The sequence below is a fragment of the Suricata suricatta genome, chromosome 3, assembly GCF_006229205.1.
Source record: "Suricata suricatta isolate VVHF042 chromosome 3, meerkat_22Aug2017_6uvM2_HiC, whole genome shotgun sequence".
Lineage (NCBI taxonomy): Eukaryota > Metazoa > Chordata > Mammalia > Carnivora > Herpestidae > Suricata > Suricata suricatta.
This window is the reverse complement of record NC_043702.1, coordinates 98397985-98419689: the sequence shown is the minus strand read 5'-3', so window position 1 is coordinate 98419689 and position 21705 is coordinate 98397985. Positions and strand designations below refer to the sequence as shown.

General features: G+C 46.9%; 1 protein-coding gene across 3 annotated transcripts in view; it reads left to right on the top strand.

The window, feature by feature from the left end:
* The first annotated feature begins 8260 nt into the window (after positions 1-8260).
* Positions 8261-21705, top strand: part of SCTR (secretin receptor) — a 67803-nt gene continuing 54358 nt past the window's right edge. For 2 of the 3 annotated variants that reach the window (XM_029934708.1, XM_029934706.1), the window contains exon 1: positions 8261-8465. In XM_029934708.1, the coding sequence (XP_029790568.1) occupies positions 8397-8465 (69 nt within the window). In that variant the 5' untranslated portion in view covers positions 8261-8396. The remainder of the gene's footprint in view (positions 8466-21705) is intronic. The other variant, XM_029934707.1, reaches the window with a different exon arrangement.

Below are 21705 nucleotides of genomic sequence, written 5' to 3'. Positions count from 1 at the left end.
TCATGCATTACCCACAAGGCTTGGTTTGGTCCCTCAAAGCATGTTCCCATGGAATGTGTCACAGTTTACAACATCATCCGCTGTGCATTATGGAGTCGCTCACTCCAGCTGACCACCAGGTTTGTGAGCTGTGTGGTTCCTCAAGCCTCTCAGGTCTTGACACCAGCTCCATCATCCTGCTGGACCTCTCGGGAGGGGTAGTGACTGAGTCTTACAGGCTCCGTGCACAGGGAGGAGGTTGCCACATGCAATTTGCCCAGGCCTCTGTCACTCTGGAACAGAGTAGGTGCTCAATGACTACTCATCAAATGAATGTACTTAATTAGTTCTCCAACAAGTATGTATTGCTTTTGGGAAAATGCAAAGAAATGAAACAGAACAACAAAACAAAACAAAAAACCCCAATGTCATTTGTTCTTGGAGAAGTCATTTAAAATAAAATCTCTAGGGGCGCCTGGGTGGCTCAGTTGGTTAAGCATCCAACTTTAGCTCGGGGTCATGATCTCACCGTTTGTGAATTTGGGCCCAGCGTCAGGCTCTGTGCTGACAGCTCAGAGCCTGGAGCCTGGTTCAGATTCTGGGTCTCCCTCTCTCTCCCCCTCCCCCACTTACACTCTGTCTCTCTAAAATAAATAAACTTTTTTAAAAATTAAAAAAATAAAAAATAAAATAAAATCTCTAGCCAACCAGGTGAACCCTCTCCCCAAAATGAAGAAAAGAATGAATCGGTTTTATTATTAAGCATTAGACCAGGCTGTAATGCACATCACTGACAATCCCAAAACAGATGCCAAAGACAAATAAGAAATCCTACCCTTACATAGAGGCCAGGCAGATACAGGTCCTTACACACAAGTTAATTGTCTATTTCCAAAGGAACAATAAAACTCCTCATATCTTTTTGACAAGCAGGAAATTATAATTTGGAACCAAATGCCTGAGCCAACCTCCACAGTGACAGGAAGCTGGGACACCATCAGGCCTTGATGTCCACATTTCACGGAGGTGTATCCATGGCCTTCAAGAAAGGCATTTCTGGGATGCAAAACTGGCAATAATAGGCTTATTTCGCTTTTAAAAAGATTTACATATGTCTCTAAGAGATGGAGACTTCTGATTATAAGTTTTCTAAAGGAGATGCTAAGATATGGGACAGGAGAAAAGATCTCTTACACTTTAGGCTGCAGGGAACTACCTAAATTTAATTGTGGGGGGATTGTATTGTAGGGGAGGAAAAATCTTTTACACCCTGCCTTCCCAGATTCAAGGGCTGAAGATTGCTAATCAATCTGATAAAAGTCAGATTAACAAGAGCAAAAGCAGATGAGCTGGGGTTTCTCGAGGAAGGGAGATTCAGGAAGGTGGTCAGATGATTGAAGGGTATATGCCATTTTAGGCTAAACACAGGAATGCTTGGGGGCGTCTGGGCTGGGGAGGCAAGTGTGGGAAGAGGAGAGGAGAAATTGTATGGTAAATAAGGTTTATCTAGTTATGTGGATAAGAGTCTTTTAGGTGACATGAGTTATCTTGGGGCAGAGCTCTTTTCCAGGTCTGGAGACATTTTTACAAATGGAAATTTCCTTTACAAAAAAGCATATTTGTACTTTATTTTTAGGTAATGGAGGTGGGGTAAAGAGCTTTTCCCGTAGCTGCTAGTTCTCAGTTGCTTTTGGCTCAAAATAACCCTTAGACTGGGGCACCTGGGTGGCTCAGTCATTTAAGCCTGTGCAACTCTCGATTTTGGCTCTGGGTTCCTGAGTTCAAGCCCAGCGCTGGGCTGTGCTCTGACCGTGGGGAGTCTGCTTGGGATTCTCTGCCCTTCTCTCTCTTTTTCTCTCTTTCTCAAAAATAATTAAATAAACACTAAAAAAATCCTCACACATGTTTGGTACCCTTCAGTACTTACCCTTACATTCTGCCTCACTGGGGTGATAAGAATATCTGAGTGAAGTCAATGGAGAATGAGTTACCTAGAACCAAATGCAGGGTCTTCCATCCTCAAGGTATCTTCTTTATTATTATTTTTTTTACTTGTTTAATCTTATTTATTTTTGAGGGAAAGAAAGAGAGAGAGACAGAGCTGCCAGAGGGGCAGAGAGAGAGGGCGACACAGAATCCGAAGCAGGTCCAGGCTTTGAGTCAGTGCAGAGCATGACAGGAGGCTCGAACTCACAAACTGTGAGATCATGACCTGAGCCGAAGTCAGACGCTTACCTGGCTGAGCCACCTAGGCGCCCCAGGTAATTTCTGAATTACTGTTATGAGAACATGAACTTCCAGTGTTCGAGGTAATCATGACTTAGGTATGTATGCCCCATTCTACCTGCAGGGGTTCTAGGAGAAAAGGGTTAGAATCAAGATACAGAATTCATCAGAATCAAAGAGAACTCCTCTTATGGGGGCTGTAATGAAGTTTAAAGGGTGAATAGTATGGTATTTCCCTACAGTCACCATAATGGTAATTATGGTCTCACACATTCTTCCAGAATCTTCTTACTCTTCCATAAAGAGGTTGAGTCTATGTGCCTTCCCTTGAACCTGGGCATGCTTTTGTGGTTGTCTGGATGTCAAGAGTGAGCCCTCTTGGGGCACCTGGGTGGCTCAGTCAGTTAAGCGTCTGACTTTGGCTCAGGTCATGACCCTGTCATTTCTGAGTTTGAGCCCCGCATGGGGACTCTGTGCTGACGGCATAGAGCCTGGAGCCGGCTTTAGATTCTGTGTCTCCCTCTCTCTCTCAGACCCTCCCCCTGCTCTCTCTGTCTCTTTCTCTCTCTCTCTCTCAAAAGTAAATAAGCATTAAAAAAAAAAAGAAGAAGAAGAAAGAAAGAAAAGAGTGAATCCTCTTGCTCAACTACAGAATGCAACGGTTATGACCAGAAATAGACAAGACCCCTTAACTCTGCTAAATCCAGTGTTCTTATTTCTTATCACACTTTCATGAGGCTTTGACAAAGACATTTTGCAATAACTGGAACATTCCAACCACCAGACCAGAGCAACAGAATGCCTAGAAGACCACCCCACATATCCCCTTTCCCTCCTGTGATCCTGTGCTGAGCACATACTGACCCCCACCCATGACCACATGCTTTCTGCCTATATTCTACACACACCCCAATGTCTCTCTATAAAGCTCTAGTGTCCATCTTTCAGGCAAAGAGGTTGGTCATTAAGGCTTAGGTTTACCACCTCCCCCTGCTGCTGGCACCCAGAATAAATTCCTTTTCCTTTCTCTTTCCAAGTCCTAGTCTCTGGAGTTATTGGCTTGTCTTGCCACAAGTCTACCTGAGTTTGTTCAGCAAAAGTGTTGGCAAACTCAGACAGGGGCTGGGCTTTCCAGCCCCTTCAGGATCCCACCAGGACAAACGGCCCTAGCAGGATGCCAGGGCTCATTTGTTCCTTTCCTGAGTTAATGATTGTGAAAATTGGTAACAAGGACAATAAAAAGCAACAGAAGTAACACTGCACGCTTTCCAGGTCTGGCTCATCAATTACAATACAGTGTCAGCCTGGTCTTGCTCAGGATGCACACCTTTGGAGTCCTAAGCCACTACCTGAAGCTGCCTGTCGCTGAGACCACTCTGTGTGAAGAAAAAAAATCCATAGTTTCAGTACCAGCAAGCCTACCTCCGAACTGTGTGATTTTGAGCTACAGGCTCATCATATCTGCTTCTTCATCCTTTAGATGGGTATAACGGTATTTCCAAGTGGGGTTGATGTGGTTTGGAGTGCTGGGGTTTGGAGCCGATTGGCCAAGAAAGAATTCCCGAGGTATCTTTGGTCCAAAAAGGTGGTTTTATTAAAGCAAAGCATGGGGACAGAACCCGTGGGCAGAAAGAGCTGCACTTGGGTTGTGAGGGGTGACTGATCATGTAAGATTTTTTTTGTCCTATCAAAGGGAGGGTGATGTTAAGGCTCCAGGAAATTGAGTTCTATCAGTTTCTGAAGATTGCCTTTTTTTCTTGTAAATTATCAAGACAGTTGCAAACTGATGGAGACTCAATTCCGGCAAGCCTGTGATCTCTGTCAGTTAACCATTTATTTATCACTTTCCTTTGTCTTTGGGCAGCCAGGAGTGCCTGAGCAATGTCACCCATAGCCCACCTGGAGGGGCTGGTGGGGGTGGGGGCGTTAGCTTGTGTGTTACCCTCAGCTTGCCTTTGCTCCCTCATCAGGGTTATTCTCCTTTGCCTCATCCCGCCCAAACCCATTTTCTACTTTTCCCATCCAGCACATAGACTATATGAATAGTTTCTGTCTCTCGTCTGTCTGCTTGTCTTGGGCATTGGATCATGTTCAGCCAATGAAAAATATCTCCAGGAGAGTGGGGGTGGCAGGGGGAGAGGTCAGGGTACTTATCTGACCCATTTGCCGGGGCCACGGTTTTGCCAGTGGCTGCATCACTCCATGGTTAGGCTAGGACAGTTCTTGTCAGCTTCTGGGCCAGGATGAGGAACTTGATCAGATACCAAGTTTGATCAGCCACCAAGAGTTGCAGGGATTCTCACTAAACTGAGGATGGCCAGACTCTTGCTGAGACTGGGCTGGGACAGCCTATAGGCAGAGGGCATCAAGGTCAAGTGCTCCTTGAGAAAGAGGCTCTGAGGAGCTGAGCTCAAGTTTCGTCAAGGAGCGAGAGTCTCTGCCATCCTTTTGGCCCACTGTCGCTGGTCCCTGACACCTCACTGTCCTTCATTGGCTACCTTAAGCTTGTCCGCACCTCTCTCCTTTAGAGGTCCTTTTGTTGAATTCTCTTCAGTGAAACCATTTGAGCAAAGGGTTCTCCCCCTCCTGCCAGATCATGATGACTGGGCCTGCCCACCCCAGGGGGTTTTGAGGGTCAAATGAGATGATACATGCAAAAGCACAGTAAGGACATCATCTTTTTAAAAGTATTTATTTATTTGGGGGAGAGCACCAGGGGGCAGGGGCAGAGAGAAGAGGCCAAGGATAGGAAGCAGGCTCTGTGCTGACAAGCTTGACAGCAGTGAGTCCTACGTGGGGTTGGAACTCACACACCATGTCCAACGCTCAACCACTCAACCAGCTGAGCCACTGGGGTGCCCCAGGAAGTCATCTTCATGATGGAGAGGAACCTTAGTGCAGGGCATAGGGCAAAGGCTTTGTGCTCAGTCCTGGGGTTAAATCTTGCCCCCACCCCCAACCTCCTTCCCTTGTTAGCTGTATTATTGGAGGTGATGCTTACCTTCCCTAAGCCTCAAGCTGTCATCCTATCAATCAACCTAAGTAAATATCCCTCATATAGTCGTGGAGGATTGGCTACACGACACATCCCAAATTCCTTAAAGGTTCTCTCGCACACACCAGGTACTAAATACACTGTTCTTCTGCCTCCTCTTCCCTCCACTTCTGCATGGAGTTGTTTTCTCAGACAGGCATTGCAAAGCCACTAACTGGATCCGTGGCTTGTAAATGGGCTTCTCACGGAGCACTTTAAAACTCTTTTCTCAACGCTCAGAGATGCAGCCTCCCACTTAAGAGAAGAAAAATTGCCCAGAACAAATGTTGTTCTGCTTTGTTACTGAAAATCATGAGGCTCTTGTATAGAGCACAGATTCCGTTTTTGTGTACTGTTTTCTTGACCTTTTTTCCCATCAGAAAAACATGCATACAGCGGTTATGGAAAATCTTCAAGCAACATAGAAGTCTAATCCATAAGAACAGCAAGTCCTTACGGCATGCACTTTCTGATGCACATTTAGGGAGTTGAGGTTTCCAAGGCCCAGGAAGCAACCTTCTTTCCACCCGGAATCTTGAACCATTTGAGAATTAAGATGAAGACAGATGAGGCCAGAGGCGCCTGGGTGGCTCAGGTAGTTTAGCGTTGGACTTTTGATTTCAGCTCAGGTCATGATCTTGTGGGTTTGTGAGTTCAACGCTGACAGTGCAGAGCCTGCTTGGGATTCTCTTTTCCTCTCAATCTGCCCCTATCCCCAGCTTGTGCTTTCTTTCTCTCAAAATAAATAAATAAACTTTAAAAAATGGAAGACAAATGAGGCCAAATATCACTTTCATGGGTAATAAAGCTGGTCTTGGCGAATTTGGTTTATACTTAAGGGCAAGCGGATTTTCTAGCTCTGAACTGCAGAATTACGTAGATCGCCACCCTGTCTCTGGCGGTACTGGATCACACAGGTAGAGTTCACCTGCAATGACAGCCTGGCTAGGACAATCCAGTTACAGGCTCTCTGCAAGTAGGGGTTCTGTCAAAGGAAGAGGAGCGTGGGGTTGGGGAGGGCAGAAGCTCATGCCAGTCCTTATCCCAAACCTGCGAATCACGTAGAGCTCTCCCCACCTGTGTGTGCGTGTGTGTGTGTGTGCATGCATGCGTGTGCATGTGTGTTAGGGGGAGGGTGTTATTGAGGAGGTAGAGAAAGGTCAGGAGGATTATACTCATGGCTGCACTCCCAGAGGAAAGAAATATCAAGGTAGGGCTAAATGTTCCCTTTCCACATACATTATGTCCTGTTCTCTGGTCCTTTAATAGTGCTTCCACAAACATCCTTGCACGTATTTCCCTGGGTCTTTGGGTGAGTGTTTCTTTGGCAACTGTTCTTTAAAAATGAGTTCCTGTTCATGTATACTTTAGGCTGATATATACAGAGCATTGAGTGTAGACCTGAGAGCTGAAAACATTTTTTTCTCTTTTATTTCTGCTGTAACTTACCAACCTTACCTTTATCAATAGCCTCTTCAGGTAGGGAAGCCTGCTAAGGGCTAGAATATGTTATTTAAAGAGCAGGTTAGGGGCGCCTGGGTGGCTCAGTTGGTTAAGTGTCCTACTTCGGCTCAGGTCATGATCTCACAGTCTGTGGGTTTGAGCCCCGCATCGGGCTCTGTGCTGACAGCTCAGAGCCTGGAGCCTGCTCAGATTCTGCGTCTCCCTCTTTCTCTGCCCCTCCCCTGCTCACTCTCTGCTCTGTCTCTCAAAATAAAATAAAGACATTAAAAAAAATTTAAAGAGCAGGTTAGCAGGGTGTCTGGGTGGCTCAGTTGGTTGCATCTGGCTTCGGCTCAGGTCATGATCTCATGGTTCATGGGTTTGAGCCCCACGTCGGGCTCTGTGCTGACAGCTCAGAGCCTGGCACCTTCTTCAGATTCTGTGTCTCCCTCTCTCTCTGCTCTCCCCTGGCTCCTGCTCCCTCTCTATCTCTCTCTCTCTCAAAAAATAAGTAAACATTTAGCAATCTGACGAGAGGTCAGTCACAGAAAATGAGGGTTAACTATGGAAGTGTAGACCCAAGCTGTCCCATGTGTGCTTCGGAGTCACAGGAGCCCAGCATTGAGTCTCCTGGGTCGTCAATGCCCTTCCTTCTCTGTCAAATAGGCATAATATGCTAAGGGGGTTGGGGAGAATTCAAGGAATTCAAGCCAAGAGGAAAGGAGGGGGCACCAGAGTAGAGAAAGAAAAATTTGAATCTAGAAAAGTCATTTGAGGATTCCTGGTACCAAGAGGCTAAAAGCCAGCCTCCAGGTGGTCTGGGCACTCAGACTCCAGTTGAGCAGGCTACTGGGAATACTGGCCGTGCTTACATAGCTTCTGGGAGACACCAGAAAGCCTCCAGGCTGTCCATCTTCAGCACCGTCCCCCCCAAATGTCTGGGTGTACCACAGGGTCCCCCTGGGTCTCACCTGATCACCCAAACTTCCCAGTGGCATGACGCCCATGGGCATGAAATTTCCTGGGATGGGCGTGTACATTTTTAATAAGGAAGAAACCCTAAGTGAAAATCAGAAATAAAGTGCCAAATAGCTGTCCCACCCAGAGGCAAAAGGCATTTACAGCGCAACCACTGTGCTGTGTCCGCAGGGTCCTGGCATGAGCTCTTTGCCTCCCCCACCGCCCCCCCCGCACCCACCACAAAGGTGGGTCTCCTTTGCTTCGAGACTCAACCAGGTGGCAGCCTCAGAACTTCGAGACCTTGGAGAATGCTCTTTCCGGACTCAGGGACGGGGGTGGGGCGCAGCGTTGAAGGCCAAGCCGGCGTGTCCTCTCCCTGCCTCACCCGTCCCCCCCACCCCCACGGGCTGAGCCTGCGGGAGCCGGCTGCAGGCCCCGCGCGCCCTCCCTCCGCCCCCATCCCTGCAGCCGGCGTGCCGGCTCCCTGCCAGTCGGGGCTGGGTGGAGGAGCGCGCGCCGGCGGAGCGGCGTCCTTATCAATGGGCTGGGCGGCTTAGAGCGCTCCCACCTCTTCCGAGGAGCTGCAGTCCCGGGGTTCGCCGCGGCGTGGGTGGCCCTGCCATGGCTCCTCCGGCCGCGGCTGCCGGCCCGGGCGTGGGACCCTGCGGAGGGCGCTAAGCATCCCCCCACCCGTGCCGGGGGTGCGCTCTGGCGGGTGGCCGTCGAGGCTCCCGCCGGGGAGAGCGAGGGCACCATGCGTCCCCGCCCGCTGCTGTGGCCGTCGCTGCTGCTGCTCGCCTGCGCCGCGGACACCGTGAGTACAGTGCGTCTCCGCGGATCCCCAGAGAGGAGCGGGTGGAGGGGACCCCCGATCTTCCTCGAAGGAGCAGGAACTCTAACACCACGCCCCTAGCGAGGATCAGCTTCATCAGCTCCTCTCCAGATAGCTCCTCTCCCAGAAGAAAAACACCAAGTGAGTAAGGTGAAGGCACCTCTAAGAGAACCCCCCCCGCGGCCCCCCAGTCCCCCCTTTCTCCAGGCTGCGCTTGGACGGAAACGCTGGCGGCGCCCCCTGGCAGCGCCTAAGTGTGCCGGGCTCTCTGCCTCGACAGTTCCCCGAAGCTTTGCAATTGTCTTCCTTGGCTGATAGGGTCACCCTCTCTTTAAGGACTAGGAAACTGAGGCTCTCGGAGACCAAAAATCTTGCCCCAGGAAAAGGCGATTGGAACCCACATCCGTCTGCCCCAAAGCCTTGACATTTTCTCTCTCTCTCTCTCTCTCTCTCTCTCTCTCTCTCTCTCTCTCTCACACACACACACACACACACACACACACACACACACACACACCGGACTGCAGAAGGGAAAAAACCTCGGAAAGTTCTGGCTGGAGCTTCTGGCTCCGCGGTGGGAGCGTTCGCAGCTCCCTCCCTCTCTTGTGGGATTTGGCTCCCTGAAGTCTGCTCCTCCTGGGAGTACCCGGCTCCGAAAACCCAGTCCGGGGAGGAGCTGGAAGAGAAAAGAGAAAGGCAGAGTGGGTGGCTTGTTTTCCCTTCCTACAGAAACTCCTGGGAAGCCAGCGTCTCTCTCGCTGGGATTTGTGAGGGAGACAGTGGCTGTGCTCAGGCTGGGTAGAAGGAGTAGGGAGGGGGTGCCGATTCCAGAACCATCTCTTCCTCCCAGCATTGCAACTGGCCTCAAGGCCTCTGACCCAAGAAACCTCCTAGGAAAAGTGCTTGACGACCCAATTCTGAGTCTCCATTCTCTGTCCTGGGCAAGTCCTTCCTGATAGCCAGTGACCTTGCCTTCCGATAGCCCTCTCCTGTTGGACTCCACGAAAAACCCTCGCTCAGAGCTAATGGGAGTGTTGACACTCGGAAGGCACCCATCTTTCTGGCAGTTCTGTGACATTCCAGCAGCAGTAAGTTTGGAAGGGTGGAATGTGACACTCTTATTCCCAGCTCCTGTGGAACCCTGGGGCCACACTCATCAGTGGCAGTGCTCGTATTGGAATACGCTAGAACAACAGTACCTGCTCCTTAATCTGAATTCCCGATTTGGGGGAATGCCACCAGGGACACTGAAGACCACACAAAGCCTCTAGGTATGTTGTTATAAAGTGCCCAGGGATGGGAGAGGCATCAGCTTCCTCCTTATGACCTTTCCCAATGCCCTCTAAAGTGTTTGCAGTAACCCTGAGGTGGCCGGAGAAATCAACAGGTGTCTGGGCTTAACCTTTTAATCTGGGAGGGACCCCCAGGGTATATCAGGAATAAGCAGTGGGGAAAATGAAAGACTTCATTGTGCCTCGGAAGGGCGGCTTCATTATGCTCTGGTCCAATTCCCTTATTTTACAGATGACCAAACTGAGACCCACAGAGCAAAGAGACCTGCCCCACATCAGCAAGTTAGTGGTGGGGCTGGGACTAGAACCCAGATCTCTTAATTCTCATTCACCCAGGGAATTCTCCTTTACATCCTTTGTCTCTACATGCCATTTTCATACACTCATGTACCACCTCGTATTATTACAAGATAGTTTCCTGTGTGTAAATCTTGGTCCTCCGGGTATTTTATGGGTTTATCCAGACCTGAGGTCTCATACTTTTTGGCAAGAACTCCTTTAATAAATAAGAATGGAGTTGACCTACTTTGGTTGGAGTATTTCCCAGGCTTTGAAACCCTGCTTAACTTCTGTTTCTTTGATTGAGTGGTCAGACATTTAAGTTAGACATGTAAGGGCATTCAAACAATTTTTTATTCATTTGCCCCTCCCCCTTGAGGGGGACCATAGCATCTCCCTATTGGGGCATTATTAAGCCAAATTGTTGCTGCCACTACCCACCCCAATCCCTTGCCTTGCCGTACGGGAAGGTGTCAGGGGGACCCCTTGCAAATGGAAACCAAAAAGCGATGATGGTTGAGGGGAACAGTTTTCTGAGACCTCCATAGGAAACAGGGCCATGCCCCACTTTGCCATCCCAGGCCCTGGGTATCTCACAAGGGCTTTTACCTGGAATGATATTGTCATTATTTACTAGCACATCTGTCCTCCTCCTCTTCCCCCCCAAAACACACACCTTGAGATTTCATCCTATCCGTCCCCTATCCCTAGAGTCATCATAGTGTAAGGAGTCCAATGAGTGTCTGCCATTTGAGTGAATAAGTGAATGAACGAAGGAGTGAATGAATGAAACGGTGATGCCCAAAAGGGGTGTCGTAAGCTGTGGCTCTCTCATAGTGCATCAGGTAATAAACACTGACATCCTGAAAGCAATCTTTGCTTACAAAATTGTGCATCAAGGCATCAAGCAAATAAAAACTAGTCATTCAAGGTACAGCTCTTAAATCCGTGGCATCTGGCAAACTGCCACCTTGATAACCTTAGTGAGTTAAAGTCAAGCAAGGTTTCTTAACGTTGACACTGATAATCCCAGATATTAAAGCTGAGCTTTCAGTGAGGGGTGGCAGGAAGGGAGCTATGCCCTCTCCCGGCATGGAGGAAGTGAGAGGGTGGGAATAACGGGAGCAGGGTGGAGACGGGGGAACCCCATAATTCTTTGTTGTGGGGGACCGGGTGGTGCATTGGATGCTGTCTACACCATCCCTGGCCTTTACCCTCTAGAAGCCAGCAGCATCTCCAAGTTGTGCCAGCAGAAAAATCTTTCCAGACATCTTCCAGTGTCCCCTGGGAGGTAGAGAGGCCAGAACTGCCCATGGTCGAGAACCACTGCCTCAAAGGTTGTCATGTTTCAGGGAAATGCAATAGCAGAACTACAGGAGGTGCTCCACACGTGTCGGATTCAGGGCAGCGGGTTTGGTGACAGGGAACATAAGCTGAGGACCCAACAAGCGTACTTGATGAAAACCTGCTTCCAGACAATGAGACTTGTCAAGACTGGACTTCACCTTCTCCAGCCTCCCTCCCACTTTGCCTCTGGTCTCCATCCCATCTCAATTGACGGCTCAGAAACAGAAAAGGCGGTGGTGCAGGGGTCCGACACACGGTGCTCCTGCATATGCAGCCTGACGAGCTCTGTGGCAAGTGGGGAAGCAGACTTTTAGGAAGGCCTGTAAGGGTCACCTGCGGGCTGGCTATTGATATCTCCTCCAAGGAGGGTCCCTGGGATTTTTTTATATACCTGGGGAAATATCTGTGGATTTCTTTTGAAAATTTTACTTTCTCTAAACTAATATGAGTGATGATAGTGATAACGGCCGGCTTTATTAAGCACATATTTCCCACCAGGTACTCTGCCAAGTCCTTGCCAGCATTCCCCCATCAACGATCCTAACCTTTGGGGGGCCTGGGTGTCTTGGTCGGTTGAGCATTGGGCTCTTGTTTTCTGCTCAGGGCATGATCTCACGATTCCTGAGATCACACCTGGCTCTGCGCTGACCCCATGGAGCCTGCTTGGGATCCTCTCTCTCTCTCCCTGCCCTCCCCCTGCTCATGCTCTTGCATTTAAAAAATGATAATCATAACTTCACTGTGCAGAGGAAGAAACAGAGGCTCAGAAAGAGGTGCAGCCATTCGTCAGGGTCGTCCAGCTGGAGATGGTGTGAGGACCCAGCCCAGGGATTCCTAACCAGCACATGCATCTTTTCCAGAATGAGGCCTGCGCTGGTTTCTGGTGCCCAAGGGGCTGTCATAAAACTCTGCCCAAGCCTCAAAATGACATTAATTTCAGTTTAATCTAATCATGTTATAAAACACAAAACAAATATTGAATTACACATAGCATTTTATTGAGGGGCCAGAGATGAGCTTGCAGTTGCAAAATCGATCAAACAGGAGGGCCACTTCTCAAACTGTTTAAGGGGCTCCTTTGAGAGATTGTGTATCAGTTAGGGAGGGGTAGAGAATCCCAAGCAGGCCCCCCCTACTGCCAGCATAAGCCCAAGGCTGAGCTTGAACCTAGAGATCATGACCTGAGCGGAAACTGAGCCATCCAGGCACCCCTAGGAGGCTCCTTCTCTTGACTTTGACATCACCTTCCTACGCTCCCACTGGGCCCACCTCTCTGCACCCTATGCCCACAGCCTCTGCCCTAAGACTTCCTCCATGCCATGGGAGGGCTCAGCTGTCTTCTGGGTACCCCTCGCTGAAAACCCAAACTTCATAACCAGTGTGAGAGCCCCCCACCACAGTGCTCCCTCCCACCCCCTATGTCCCTGATTTGCTCTTTGCTTCCCTGCCCTTAGCAAGCTGAGGTTTCCCACCGCTGACCTTCACTGAGGAGCTGGGACAGACTGCAGCCCCAGGTAAAACCCACGACACTCAGATCCTATCTGCTTGTTTACATTATAAACAGAGGGCTGCTCTGCGTGCATGTGGATTCCAGAAAATAATAATAATATCCTGGGGCCCACCCAGCCTCAACATTCTGTGTCTGACCCATTCCAGGGGGTGTTCGGGGAAGGGACACCTCTGCTTGGCCGTGTCCCGCTGTCCCAGCCCACCGTGCGGCCAGGGCTCCCAAGCTTTCCAGTCTTCTCCAGAATCCCCCCATGTCCAACCTCAGTCCCTCCCCTGCGGGCTCTCCCTGATGTCCACGGGTCATCTCGTGTTCTAGACGTTACCAACCTCTTTCATTTCAAGAGACAGGCTTGCCTCCTATTTCCTGAGAGAGAACAAACTTCCTCTGACCAACATTTTGCCCTTATCCAACATCTTGCCTAAACTGTCCTCCCCACCCTCACCCTGTCCCCTTCCTTCCCATCTGTCTCAGTCAGCTTGGGCTGCCATAACAAATTACCACAGATTGGATGGCACAACCAATGGAAATTTTTTTTCTCATGCTTCCAAATCAAGGACTGGTAGGGCTGGGTTTGGGTGAGAGACCTCTTCTGCTGCCTGTGTGGCCAGTTCCTGCCCCTGGGCTCCCAATCGTCCCCACCCCAATCCACAGGGACCTCTGCCCTGAGATAACACAGTGCCTAGTCTACCATCTTCCCCTTACCTGGCTTTCCCCATCAGTTGGTCAACTTGCCCAGGTCTGTCCAGTCCAAATGGTAAAGATCCTTCCCTCTGCACTCTTGGCCTTCTAGGCACAGTTCCACCTCTGTCCCTGACGGCCAGCTTCTTGGAAGAAGCATCCCTGATGATTGCCCCCGCCCCCACTGATTTCTCAGCCCACTGCAGGCTGCTCCCACCCCACCACCCACTGACCTTGGTCTCTTGCATGGCCTTCATTTTACTGTCTTCACTATGTGCTTTTTGGCCCTGGCCCTACCTAGGTGACCACATGATTTAGAAGGGGGGAGAAGGTTGTAAATAATGATGTTAAGACAGCAGGCATACACCCAGCTGTGCTGGGCAAAATGGGCACGGGACCTGGGCCTCACAGAGGCATCTGGTGCGGGAACCTTCCTCCTCTCCGCTCGCCCCTCCCTAGGCTTCTGCTCTTCACGGGCTCCTGGTCTCCATCCTTGCACTGTGTCTTTTCAGTCCTCCAAGGATTTCTTGCCCAGGATCACCCTTGCTCACCTTGCTCTGACTCTTACTGTGTGATTTCCTCAGAAGCCCCACCGTGGCAGAGACCCAAACTTCCTAGCTGCTCTTACTCCAGCCTCCAAGCCTTCTTCTCTTCTCTTGTCCATGTTATTCCTGTTCTTGAAGCCATGAGGCACCCAAACTAGCCTCATGGGGGCCACACTGTCCCTTGCCCTCACCTCAACACTCAACCCACTGCCCGCTCACTTTCACACCCGGGCCCTGTTCTTTATAGTATGTTCTGGGCATAACTACCTGCAGTTATTCCCTAAATGGTGAAACCTCCTCCTGGAGGGCCCCTTGCTGTCACTTTTGGGCCCTTATGATCTGACCACTGCCTTCACTATGTACCTCAGCTGTTGGCCTCTCTGGACCCTCTTGGACCATGAGCTTCAAGAGCAGGAACTGTGTCCCATTCACTTTTGTGTCTCCCATGATGAATCAATTGCTGGCCATATAGTAGGTGCCCAATAAATGTTTAATGAACATTTGCATTTTGAACTGGGTATATGATAATGAGTTTCCTCTTCTTAGTTCTCCTCATGTAAACGTGACTAGTATCATCTCTCCTCTTATTTCCCCCTTGAAAAAATTTCTTTCCAGTCTCAAGTTGGCAGGCAAGTAATTGTATCATAAAGTATATAGGCAGAGTGATGTTGAGTCTCTTCACTTTCTTCAGAACTCAACAGATTTTTATTTTACCTCTTCCCACATTTTACCTCTTCAGATTCAAGAGTCTGGAGTTTAACAGAACTCTCCCTTGATATCTTTCTTCTCTTATTTTGCCTAATTATTCTTTCTCTCTCTCTGCAGACTGGATTTTTCTGTTGCTTTCTGAAGGATAGAATATGGTTGCCGCATAACTTTCAAGATTACATGCTTAGGAATGGGAGGGATTGACCTTACCCCCGCGCCCATACCAAATATCCAAGAGAGGAGAGCACACTGTCCCGAACTGGGTTAGGTTTTCTCTAAGGTTCTAATTATTGAGATGGGACCTCAAAGCATATCTCAGGATGAAGAGATCTTCCCAGGAAGGAGTTGCTGGCTAATAGGTTGAGCAGACACCTCAAAATATGGCTACTGTCTGAGAAAATCCCCCTAAGAAAGGACAGTGGAAGCTGTTCACACCGTCATCAAGCCACAGGTATGAACTTGTATACCATAGTGGGCCAGCCATGACTAGGTGCTAAGTGACACTCAAAGAGGGACACTGGTGTAGAGACATTATAAGATACACAGTCTTAGAAAGTTTACAATGCAAGTGACTTTCTTAAAAAAAAAAAAAAAAGTACTGTAGGTTACACCCAGCAAAGCCAAAACTGGATCTAAACTATGAGATACTGGGGAGCTTGGCTGGCTCAGTTGATAGAGCATGCGAGCTTTGATCTCAAGGTCATGAGTTCAAGCCCCACATTGGAAGACTAGTTTTAAAAAAATAAAATGGCTTGGTCGGTTAAATGTCAGACTTCAGTTCAGCTCATGATTTTGAGCTTCATGAACTCAAGCCCCACGTCAAGCTCTGTGATGACAGCTCAGAGCCTGGAGCCTGCTTCAGATTCTGCCTCTCTCTTTCTCTGCCCCTCTCCTGCTCGTGCTCTGTCTTTCTCTGTCTCCCCCCAAAAAATAAACATTAAAAAAATGTTAATTAAAAATGGAATAGAATAGAATAGAATAGAATAAAATATGGAATATAGAAAAATGGGGTTTACACAGGATGGCCATGGGCAGATCAGTTCCACAGTTCTGAAAAAGAGAGGATTTGGTCCGGAAAATCAAAGGACTCCTGGAAGTCAGTTCTAGAGAGGCTCATAGGCAATATTCCGCAGAGCTGCTCTATTCAGAACCTTTGCGTGCATCTGTGCTATGTAACTGATAAGGTGAAGGCCTATGGATTTCGTGATCAACAAGAAAAAAGGAAGTTAACTTAAAATTCTAGGAAAAGACAAAAGTTATATGAAACATTTTGCAATCTAAGTATTTAAAAGCCAAAGTTTTGACATGATTACAGCAATTTTTTAAAAAATTCCAGATGTAAAGAGGCCTGAACAAAAAGTCTGAAACTGAAGAGGAAAGTAATGTAATGTGTGTTTTTGTTTGGTTAATTAAAATAATAAAGAGGTGTCTGGATTGGCTCAGTGGATTGAGCCTCCCCTTCTAAACCTCCCCTCCCAATCTTGTCAAGGTTTAGGTCTTGGTCTCACCGTTCCTGGGATTGAGCCCCCACCCATACCTTCCCCCTCAGCCTGGAGCCTGCTTGGGATTCCCTCTCTCTTTCTAAAAATAAACAAATAAGTTTTTAAAAAATAATAAAAATAAAGTACAATTTGGCAATTTCCCCCCAAAAATGTCTTACTGAATTTATGAGGAATACGTATTTTTAAAGGTGCATAGTTCTGAGGTGCTATTTGGTTTTTAAAAAATGTTTATTTTTGAGAGACAGCATGAGCAGGGGAGGGGTAGAAAGAGATGGGGACAGAGGATCTGAAATGGGCTCTGCACTGACAGAAGCAAGCCCAATGCAGGGCTCAAACCCGCAAACCATGAGACCATGACCTGAGCCCAAGGGGGAGGCTTAATGGACTAAGCCTATGGGCGCCCCCCTTGGTGCTGGTTTTACTATCCAACACTCTCCCATTCTTGGCACCCATTATTTTGGTATTTTCTGCTCAAAATATTTCACTTATGACACTGCATATGTGGGGTTTTCCTCCCATTGACAGTCAGTTCTCCAAGTCTCCAGACACCAGCTGGTGCTCTAAAATTCAATTCAGTCCTGACTCTAACCACAAGGAATTAGCACAGACCCTGAGGACAGTCCACAAGATGGCTTCTACTTCCGACGCCAGTCCCAAGCCAGGGCCAAGTACATTTCTTTTTTTTTATATATAGTTTATTGTCAAATTGGTTTCCATATAACACCCATTGCTTCTCCCCACAAGTGCCCCCCACCATGACCATCACCCCCTCCCTCCCTCCCCCTCCCCTTCCAGTCCATGATTCGTTTTCAGTATTCAGTAGTGTCCCCTGATCTGTGTCCCTCACTCTCCCCGGCTCTGATTGTCCAGCTGTATGTGGGGGGTTCCCACGACCTCCTCCTTGGAATTGAGAATTTGCTAGAATGGCTCCCAGAACTCAGAAAAGCACTTTACTTACCATTCCTGTTTTATTATGAAGGATCCATACAACTCAGGGACAGCCAGGTGGAAGCCAAGTGGAAGAGATGGAGAAGGCATGGAAGGGGGCCCATGGAGCTCCCAGCATCTCTGTGTATTCATCAGCCTGGAAACTGCAAACCCTGTAATTTAGGGTATTTACAGAAGTTTGTTTTTTTAATGTTTATTTATTCATTTTTGAGAGAGAGAGAGAGAGAGAGAGAGAGAGAGAGAGAGAGAGAGAGAGTGAGTAAGCAGGGGAGCGGCAAAGAGACAGAAAGAGAGACAGAAAATCCAAAGCAGGATTTTCTCACTGTCAGCAGAGAGCCCCACGTGGGGCTCGAACTCACAAACTGTGAGATCAAGACTTGAACTGAAGTCAGATATTTAACTGACTGCACTTCCCAGGAGCCCCTACACAGGATTCTTTACACAGGCATGCTTGCTGAAATCACTGGCCATGGGTGATCCGCTCAATCTCTACTCTCCCTTTCATCTCCTGTGGTCAGGACAGCTGGTGGTGTCAGTCTCTAACCACAGTAAGTAGTTATTTACCCAGCAGTTACCTAGGGATATCCTCTTATTGGCATATTTCAAAGTCACTCATCACTTTGGAGATCTGAAGGGTCTTAGAAGTTCTTGTTTTACGTACCGAGGAGTCAGACCAAGTATTATAACAAAAGATGCTTCTCTCATCCCTATTGCTCAGGAAATGACAGGGGCACTATGTCGGGAACCAAGGATGAAGACCACATGTATATTTCTATAATATCCCAGTGTTACATCAGGACTTCCAGTTTAAAATGGCAGATTAACCACAAGTGCGTATCGGCTCTTGCCTTGGGAGCGTCCTTAAAATGATAGTAAAGGAATCACAAAGGTATAAACCCACAAAGTCTAAGGGAACAAGACAAAACAACAATGAAGCAGAGATTTTGAGAAATCTTTGGGAATGAAAAAGGGGTAGCAGTGTGGGAAAAATAACAATCTACGTCCCCGCACCGGGTGGAGGTGGCTGAACGACAGACTGTTAGATCAGTCTGCATCACCCCCGAAAGTCTCCAGGCACGGAGGAGAAACACAGATCCTGACTGTGGGGACCCCCTCAGCCTGATTATTTCTCTTCTAACAAAGACAAAAAACTATTCAGGCCCACAGTAGTTCCAAGGACCTCTTCAGTGCTTCAAGTTTAACTATGGTGTTGAGCACAGCACAGGGAATATAGCCAATGGCACTGTGATAGTGTGGTCTGGGGACAGAGAGTAGCTCCACTTCTGGCGAGCAGAGCAATAAGGTACAGGCTTGTTGGAATCATTATATTGCGGACCTGAAACTAATGTAATAGTTTATGTCAACCATCCTTCAATTACATATAAATACACACACAGATATATATACATACATACCTATATACATATGTATGTATATATGACATTGAAGAAGGCCTCCCATGTGAAAGCAAACAAACAGGAGAAAGGAACTTAGAGAAAATATCATCCAAGCAGAGAGGAGGAAAAGATCACGTGACTACGATTATGCTCCTGAAATACAGTTCTTAAAAAGGATGCCAAATTCAAGAAGAAGGGGTGTGGGGAAGAGGGTGCTGGAGAAAAGGAATCACCAGAGAGTAAGAAAGGCTGCCTGGGAATTAGTTGTATGATGGTGAAAAAATATTTATTAGGAAACTCAACAGGTGATGTCAAGGAAATACTTCAGAAAGTCAGTTGAGCGACTGATGTTTGATTTCTGCTCAGGTCATGATCCCAGGGTTGTGGGATCGAGCCTTAAGTCAGGCTCCATGCTGAGTGTGGAGCCTGCTTAAGATCCTCTCTCTCTCTCTCTCTCTCTCTCTCTCTCTCTCTCTCTCTCTCTCTCAGATTAAAAATAAAAAGCATGTGATACAATGGTAGAAGAGTAGAGAAAGGTGAACAGATTAGAGAGTCCATCCAGATTGTCCATTATTCAAATAATGTGAATTCTAGGAAGACAGAATAGAGAAGGTGAAGGGAGGAAATGATAGAATAAATCACACAACATTTAAAAAATTCCAACATGAAGAACACAAATCTTCAGATAGAAATGGCCCCTGAATCACTAACCAATGAATAAAAATAGAACCATTTCCTCAAGGAACTTAAAAGCAACTAAAAACAAAAAAAATCTGAAATATTTCTACAGAGAAAACAAAAGTCACCTACAAAAGGTTTGGAAGTACAGTCGGATTTCTTATTAACACAGGAAGAGAGGGAGAAATGCCTTCAAGATCTAGAAGATTTTTTTTCAACCTAGAATTCTCTGCCCAAATTATTAATTTGATAATTAATCAAATTAATAAAGGCTTCTCCATCGCTGCAAAGATTTCAAAGTTTGTCTCCTACATACACTTCTGCAAAACAAGGAAGCAAAGCAAGGAAAAAGATGTGGAATCTATGAAATCAAAGTCTAGCCAGCAAAGTCGGGGGGGAGGGGACCCCAAGCCACAGCCAGGCATCAGGCCCAGATTGGAGCAAGAGGAACGAGGAATGGCAGAGAGGTCCCTGGAGGTAAAACAAATACAACCGTTGATAGATGTCCCGCGGAGCTGTTGGAAAAATTAGCCTTATGTACATAGAACACTAATCAGATGAAAAAACAAAGTAATAATTGACCTCAGGAAAGACAAAATGTCCAAGAAGAGACATAATCATTTTACATGGCTAGACTCAGCAGTGGACAATACTTCAGAGTCAAAAGAAAACATTATAAATACACCATTCGTTTCACTAAAAATTAAATCAGGAGAATTATATGTAATATGGGGGGGGAAGAAGTATATGTAAGGAGATTTGAAAACATCTTCATTATCTTTAATAATCTTTATCTTCATTAACAGAGAGCTTTGGAGAATGTCTCAGATTAACAAACCAAGAAATAGCAGTATAAGAATATAATTTTAAAATATAGAGGGGCGCCTGGCTGGCTCAGTCAGTGGAACATGAGACTCTTGATCTCAGGGTTATGGGTTCGAGCTCCACGTTGGGTGTAGGGATGACTTAAAGATAAAATCTTGAAACAAAAATGGAAATAAAAAGGAAAATAAACAGCTCATAAGAGTTAAAAAGGATTGCCTCTGGAAAAAGGGGAACTGCTATTTTTCATGACAATTTTTTTGGCATTAGTACAAGTAAAAGAAAAAATGTAGAAACACAAACTCAAAAATTTTAAATTGCTTAAAGATACTTTCTAAGGACAAATAGCTCTTGTTTTGAGGAAAATTTTAGTAATTCTCTAATCTTCATTTGTCCATTTCTCCTGTGAGTTTTAAGTAAAAATACATTTAATAAGCATATAGAAATAGATGAGTAAATATACATGCACACGGCTACTAATTTTCAGCCTTCCCTCCCCTTTTCTAGGTGAATTTAGATGGTAAGGCATTTGTTTCCCTTTTATTTTCCTTCTGATGTCTCTACCCGCTGGGTGGTCCATTGAACACACTCTTCCCAGCCACTCCCAGAAACCCGAAGGACCCCTTGTCTTCTCTACTGGTCTCCCTCTGGGGCCGTGGGCTCAGTCCTTTCAACAGAATGCTTTCACTGTCTGAAGCTGGCATACCACCCCAACATGAAATTATTTTGGTTTATTAAGTTTTAATAGAAGAATCAAGGGTGAAAGAAATGTGGAATGAGCCCCTTCACATCCATCAGGATGACTATTACTAAAACAAAACACAAAAATAGGAGTGGCTGGCTGACTTAGTCGGTAGAGCATGCAACTCTTGATCTCGGGGTCCTGCGTTCAAGCCTCACATTGGGTGTAGAGCCTACTTCAAAAAAATACAACAAATAAAAAATAACAAGGTTGATGAGGATGTGGAGAAAATGGAATCCCTGTGCTTTGCTTAGCAGAAATGTAAAATGGTGCGGCTGCTACAGAAGTCATTTGGGGGTTCCTAAGAAAGTAAACATAGAAGATTCAGCAATTCTGTCTCTGGGGATACACTCAAAAGAATCAAAAGCAGTGACTCAAAGAGATATTCGCACATCGGTGTTCATAGCAGCATTATTTATAATAGCTAAGTGGCGGTAGCAACACACGCATCCGTCACAGATGAGTGGAAAAACAAAATGTGGTGTGTACACACAATGGAATAGAATTCAGCCTGAAAAGGGACTGAAATTCTGATAGATGCTACAATATGCACGAGCTTTGAAAACATTAAGTGAAATAAGCTAGATACAAAAGAACAAATACATGTTTCTACTTACATGAAATCCCTACAACAGGCAAATTTGTAGAGTCAGAAAGTAGACTAGAAGTCACCAGAAGCTGGGGAGGGAGGGAAATGGGTAGTTATTTTTCGATGGGTATGGAGTTTCTGTTGTGATGCTGAAAAAGTTCTGGAAATGGATAATGATGATGGTTGTACAACAT